Source organism: Sycon ciliatum, chromosome 1 (genome assembly GCF_964019385.1).
Source record: "Sycon ciliatum chromosome 1, ocSycCili1.1, whole genome shotgun sequence".
Lineage (NCBI taxonomy): Eukaryota > Metazoa > Porifera > Calcarea > Leucosolenida > Sycettidae > Sycon > Sycon ciliatum.
Genome location: NC_088643.1, coordinates 71231015 through 71237971, shown reverse-complemented (window position 1 = coordinate 71237971; position 6957 = coordinate 71231015). Strand labels below are relative to the sequence as shown.

The 6957-nt window shown below is 49.2% G+C and overlaps 1 protein-coding gene across 1 annotated transcript in view; it reads left to right on the top strand.

Annotated features, from left to right (window-relative positions):
- The first annotated feature begins 6051 nt into the window (after positions 1 to 6051).
- The window catches only part of LOC135805248 (uncharacterized), an 8360-nt gene continuing 7454 nt past the window's right edge, over positions 6052 to 6957 (top strand). The window contains exon 1 of the mRNA XM_065319261.1: positions 6052 to 6772. Coding sequence (XP_065175333.1) covers positions 6684 to 6772 — 89 coding nt within the window. The 5' untranslated portion in view covers positions 6052 to 6683. The remainder of the gene's footprint in view (positions 6773 to 6957) is intronic.

Genomic DNA, 6957 nt, shown 5'->3' with positions numbered 1-6957 from the left:
CATATCACCGCTCATTTGAACGACTCTGCACTCTGCACTTTGCACTTCACTTGCAGTGCAATTTCAGCAAAAGGTTTGTTCTTAGAAGCAGGGACGTTGTTCTTTGAACCACACTTGTAGGTTGTAGGCGAAACTGTGACCTTCTGGTCTCCATTTCGACTGGCATGTCGCCCGCTATTGTCACACCATGCACTGTTGCGCAAATGATGCAGTTCTTTGCGGGGAGCCTTCTAACTAATCTAAGGCTGCAACACGACTACATGACTGTACTACTAGTACCCTACCTGTAGGTATAAAGCGAGCATACTCCCCTCCCTAGTGGCAGATTATGAACCCCTAGATCATGGCGTGATGTGCAGTGCATACTACTGTACTTCGAAGTAGTATAATGCAATTGTACATTGTATGCATGGCAGTGACGTTCTAAAACATCATAGAGAATTAGAGATGGATAACGTTAGTATAGAAAGAAAGTGTCAACGTGCTATGAAAACGGAACATACATGTACATGTATATGACTGATCCTAGAATGCTACATGTACCTGCACAGAGGAGAATCATTATTAATGGGAGGTCGAGGTGTGAACCTATGAACCCCCAATGCTACATGCCCACCCGCGTACCCGGCCAGTTCACGGACACCGTGTGCACGTGACGAATGGTATGCACCAGATTAGCACTCAAGCACATTGACATACCTAAAATACAATATGCCTGGCCTCGGCTCTGGACACATGCTAGTACTTGTAAAAGAAGTAGGAGGCCGGCCGCCATACCAAAGGTGATAATGGCCGCAGAGTGAAGGTGAAGGACACGTCCGGATGTATGCATTGTCTCGCATCACATAACACATCGTCATTCACAGCTCGAAGCGTAACCAATAGCTCCCGCTGTGCTGTGTCAAGAGTGCTAATCATAGGCTGTTCTGCTGTGCGCCTCGTGTTACCTTGGGCTTGGAGTAGCTCCTATCACTGTATCAGAGATCGTGTGCATCATGCGGTGGTGGCATGATGGCATAGGGATAACTTTCCGAAACTGCCAAGCCCCCTGGTGGCTGCATCATTCGAGAAAGAGACGAATCCTCTCAGCAGGACGCTCGAGAAAGTACCCGAAACTGGCCGAAGGCAGAGTGCTGACTCTCGGCAGAGTGCTGACTCTCGTGAAGGCAGAGTGCTGACTCTCGTGGGAAACGTTAATAAGGAACACAGGTGCTAGTCTTGCATCACATGCACAGGACATGGCCGTCCTGAACTTGAAGGCAAGGCTGAAGCACGTCGACTTGTATACCTGTATCCATACCAATATAGACTTGAGTGATACGACACCACACCGACGTCTTTACTACATGTAGTAGCTCGTGGTATGGCTAAGGGTAGATCTACATGAGGCTTAGCCTTACTAACCCTTGCTAGTAGTTAGTAGTGGTTTTAAAAGATAAGGCAGGCTGAACCTAGCAAAGGAGCAAATTGGGTGTTTTCAAATGTCCTTCGGTACAATGTACACTGTACATGTACTAGTACTGTACTAGTAGTAGTATGCCACTCGGAGCACACCATTGTCGGGACATGACTGGTTGTATACAGCACATGTACGCCATGATTGTAGTGCTAGCAGCATTACAACTGAGTCTGTGCATGTACCGGCAGTGCACAAATCCATGGACTGACCGGGCCACAGTGTGGCCGCATAGTAGGCACTTCAGTCACGTGACAAGACCTGTCAAATTTTGCTGAGGTCTGAGTGCATACTTGCGTGGTATCAGCCAAGTGCATGCGCAAAACTGTACAGGTACGCACCATGCTTCGTTGTACGGGCATGTAGTTCAGTGCATCGTGCTGCTCTGACGTTCAGCTTTCAGTAGAGCCTACATACGTCATAGTGCGTACATTTTTACGACTTGCAGGTCATGTACATGTATACACTTCCAGCAAAGAGTTTTTTCACAAGGAAATGTTGTTAGTACGCGTTGGAAACGTTGCCTATCGTCTTCAGCGTCGTGTTTCCATTCAGAAACAGTTGAGTTCTTGTTCACCAGGGTTTGCGCATAGCTGCGCAAGGAGGAAATATGGACGTAGATAGTGAGGAGAAGGGCTTGAGGCGGAGGAGAAAGATGCGTCGTCGTCCTACCTGAGCCAGTTTCAAAGCGTGCTGAAAGCCAATGTTTGACCCTGTTGTGCTTGAACGGCTACTGATGTTTACGAACAATCAAACGGCACAGTGGCTACAGGAGAAATCCGCCGATGAGAGGGACACTTTGATCGACGCATCCAGGCGCGCTGCACCAAAATTCTGTTCGAATTTCGAGGCTCGCCAGCAGACAATTCATGACTGCTGTATGGAGCAAGTGAAGGAGAGCGGATCAGGTAGCACACGCAAGAGAGAACAACATCAAAAGGAAATGGAGACTTTGACGAAGATCACGGCTGTTGGTGGACTCTGGATCTCGAAGGAGGCAGCACAGGAGCAGCTCTCAAAAATGTTCTGTGTCACTGGCGAACGCCTTGCTCTCAATTCGCAGTTTCACTTCTGCAAGTTTATTCTGCTGCAGAAGGTCCGAAGTAATTTAGTTTGCACTTTCTACTGGTACAAAGGAGCTGCCAATAGAGAAACTGGTTTCCAACATCGAACCTCTGTTTGAAGTGGCGTTAACGTGTGCACGTGCGTTGTGTATGCAGAAATTCCGCTTTCAATTCATTTAGCGGATGCTATCTCTGTGTGCTTACCTTCTGAGTGCCAGAAGAATGTCTTTTATAGCATTTAGCAGCGGCAGTTGCCTGCTGGTGAACTCTAATGTCGATACTAGCTTATTACACAGCAAACCGAAGCTGTTACTATGGGGTTGCCATGGGTTACTATGGGTTGCTATGGGGTTGCTATGGTGATTGTGGTAACAATTGCCGTATTCTGGACTATTGTGAACTTTGATAAGTATTTTGTTGATCCATAAACGGTTGTTGGTGTTTGTGAGAGCCGTGTGTTTGAAAATGCCACTCTGATGTTTTGTAACTATATCCACTGATAACACTTTGGGGATGCTGTTGATACCACAACTTGTATTGCTTTCGCCTCATGCAATTGCCTCTCTTCAACCCTTCATATCTCACTTGTGTCTTTGTGGATTTCAATGAAATTTTGTGTGTGGCCTCGTGATACCCACCACTGTCGATTTGCGATGCTAAACCTGGGAGAAACCCGACTTGAAAAAACCGGCTGAAGTGCCTACGCATAGTACATGACTGTAGTTCTAAGTCCGTTGGGTAGTAGTATGACATCAAGCAGGCCATCCTTCACTCTTGAACTAATACTTTGACGTCTTCCTTGCATGTGCAGGCCGCGGGGTGCACTCCATCAGCATACAAAGGATTTTCACATCCTTATTCCTATCCTGTATCCTTTCCGGAGAAGAAGGGCATGCTGCCCGCCGCCCCCCCCCCCCCCCCCCCTCTCTCTCTCTCTCTCTCTCTCTCTCGCTGTGGGCCAAGTAGACATGGCTTCGGGGTCTGTGCCTCTAAGCCGAAGACTTGATCTAATTCGGTGTGACTCTGTGAGATAGGTGGTAGGTGAAACAAGCAATTTGCCAAATGCAATTTGTACCAATTGAAAATCGACATGGATTGAGCAAGTCCGTGCTCCGAATCAAAGCCCCGAGGCTTGCTAAAACACTGCCTCCTTGGCGAATATAATTCCCTCATTCCTTTGCAGCTATTCGTTTGCATTTCTATGACATGTCTTCCTTTGAAGTATGATAGGTTTGGTAGCAAACAGACCAGGAAGGTACTTAACTGGCACGTCAAGCATTGGCCGAGAGACCATGATGTAGCAGTACTAGTACTAGTATGTAAATCTCCAAGGAACATTTCTAGATCGTTTCCGTTTTTTATATACTCAGTAATTTTACCTGCACGTTCAACCTCAATCAAGGCATGCATACCGCCTTGGCCATGAATGATGATGTACATGATTGTACATCATACTGCAACCAGACCATCAGGCTCAGGTATCGGGTGCATGAATCATGATTGTACGTCTTCTGTTCTGCTCTGCTCCTGATGACCACTACTACAAAATATATGCACAGACCTTGTATTGTACTGTTCCTGACTTGAGCTGTGCGTGTGGCTGTTGTTTCGTGTTGCGACCGAAATGTTGGTACATCTACGTAGCTACATGAACAATTGAACATACATTAATAACTGCACGTGCCAGCAAGAGCACAGTGAAGCATTATCACTATCAGTATAATTTGCACCGGCCCCGCCGCGCCTATTCTCTTGGTACCTGTAACAGAATACACGTCACGTCATGTCATTACCGAGCTGTCCAACACCGAGCTGTCCAACACCGAGCTGTCCAACACGGAGCTATCCAACACCAAACTCCAAAGTAAACCCTGAAAAATCTGGATAGCATCAAAACATTCACCAAGATCATCAAGAGTATGGCCGTCCGCCCCTGTTGTTCCCCTCTTTCGTATTTACATATTTCGTCCCATCAGAAGAGACCTCTTCCCTGGCCACATGTCGGTCGAGACGTTCTTTTATTTTTGAACTCCTTTAATTTAAATATCACAATCGAAAACTGGTGGTCCACGTCTACGTCTAGTCTGTTGGAGTGCCTATACAGCGAGCGAGAGCTTGAAGAGTGACTGCTGATCCACATTGGCCCCATGCTGTGCCATCTAGGTGCAGCCTGCAGCAAAGCTGCAGAGGTGTTGAAAGATTTCACTCACCGTCTCCACAAGACGCCTGCCTGCTACTTGCCTTCTCCGCTCGCATAGCGCCTGCCACTTGACTTTCAACAACAGCCCCGAAGAGGGCTAGCTGCCTGACAACACTGGTGCCTAGTGGTAGTAGTGGTAGTAGTGCTTGGCATAGTGATACACCATCAAACACACTGTCTTATCTGGCAGCACGAGGATTGGCACACGGACAGTGTCGATGACGATGTCATGTGCGACCCTCGCCATCGCCACAGCCGGGCACTGGCACATGTTAGTTTCGACCACGGAACGGAACTCGTAGCTATAGCTATTGTCAAGGCAGTAGGGTGGAAGAGTAGCTAGTGCTCTTCTACTAAACTCTAGTCTGTTATGAATACTACCCGCGGTTGGTGACCACACTCTGCATAGAGCCACTACACTGTCTACAGTATCCGAGTCGGACAGAGGAACATGTGAATTCGTGGCCGTAGTGGGCTGGTCCCTCGCCTGACGTCATTTTCCCGATCACAATGCCCGCTGTCATCCATACTTCACATACTCGGTCAGTAGGCCGACGAACGTGTAACTCGGTACCTTATGAGTCCTAACACTAACAGACTGGCAGATCGCTGAGACTACGAGTACGAGTACAGGAAGTAGTAGAGTAACTCTGACCGCATAGTTCTGGGGACACACTATACCATGACAGACAGAAAGTTGTGTGTGCGCACGCTTGTGTGCGCGTGTGTGCATATGCGTGCCACACTGTCCGCAGCCAGCTACTTCGCGTTTCCCGCCACAGATTACCAGGACTGGTGCCCGGGTTCAATCCAGAATACCTGCTTTGCGTAGCTGGCAGGGCTGGATTGCCAGGGGATTGGCAAGGCATTAGCACCGAATAGCCCTTGTTGTCTACTCCCCTAAGACATAGACAAACTCGAAGCAACTTCTTTTCACTCGCAGACTGCCTGGGCCTGAAGCAGTTAGCGAGCCAGTGCCTCTGCCTCTGGCCGCGACAAATACCTCCAGCACACCATATCATTCTCTGATTGACTGAGTGGAGGCGAGCTGCTAGCATGTAACCCTGTTTTGGACCACGACTCCCGTAGCACGACCCCACTGCTGCTAGCTTGACACGACCCCCCCCCCCCCCCCTCCCCCCTCTCCTCTCCTTCTTGCCATGCGGTTATCCGCGTTACCATCGCTTGTCTACTCGATCGCCATCGCTAACCACCCGCGTCAACTCACACAATGCACACGATGTGCAGATATAAATCATGCGCAGGAAGTCTTTCCAAGTTTAGTTGGGGCGATCGACTCCTCGAGGACTGAACTGTCGAGCACATACTAGTCATCGTCCGTGGTGGGCAATGCACCCCGGACCGACTCACGCAGCCACTGGTAGATCTACCTTGAGTGCTGCTGGTGAACTCCAACAGCGCAGCACTGCTGAAGACGAGTAAGGGCCAGCAAGGCCAAGTAGGTACATCCAGTATCTAGCTAGCACTTTATCAGCAGGCCAGGACGCTGCAACTCACACTGTCTCAGTAGTAGTGTAGTGGTCAGTAATCGTCAGGCTGGGATACACTTCCACACATACCTCTCCGGACATCTGCCATCCGCAAACTGCAGCGTAGTGCATGCTCGTAGCTGAAACATCGACCATCCTGCTGATTCGTGGCCTACTTGAGGCCTTCTCAGGAGGCTCGCGACCAGCCACTTGCAAGTCAGAGTTGTGATCGAACACCCTTTGCACTTGCTGAACTTCGCATAGTGCAAGTGCTGAAGCTGTGAAGGCAGCCAGCATAAACGCACTCTGACCCATAACTGGCGCACAGGCGCTAGTTCAGGCAGTAGCCCAAGCTGGGAGTTGATATTGATAGCAGAAAGTCAGTGTGCACGTCTGGAGATCTTGGAGGTAGCGAGAGAAGCCGGTGTGGTGGGCAAAGTTACAGTATTCGAAGCATCGTCGCCATTATTGTCATGGCTTGTCGCAGCGGCCGCTTGAGCCGATGGTCGGTCTCTTTCTGGAAGTGTGTAACGACTGTCTCTCTCCTGTGCGGACTGGCAAGGTAATGTGTACAGCATGCATACATACACACACACTCCTAGCTATGCTCGCTCTTTATTTAGTCTTTAGCATTACTGCGGTACTTGCAGGTGCTGGCTGTGCCTGTGGTCTGTGCTATGCTGCTGCTGGCCAATGCTAGTCGCCCTGCTTAGTTGGACGGCCGGCCGGACAAGCTCCTCTGTGTGC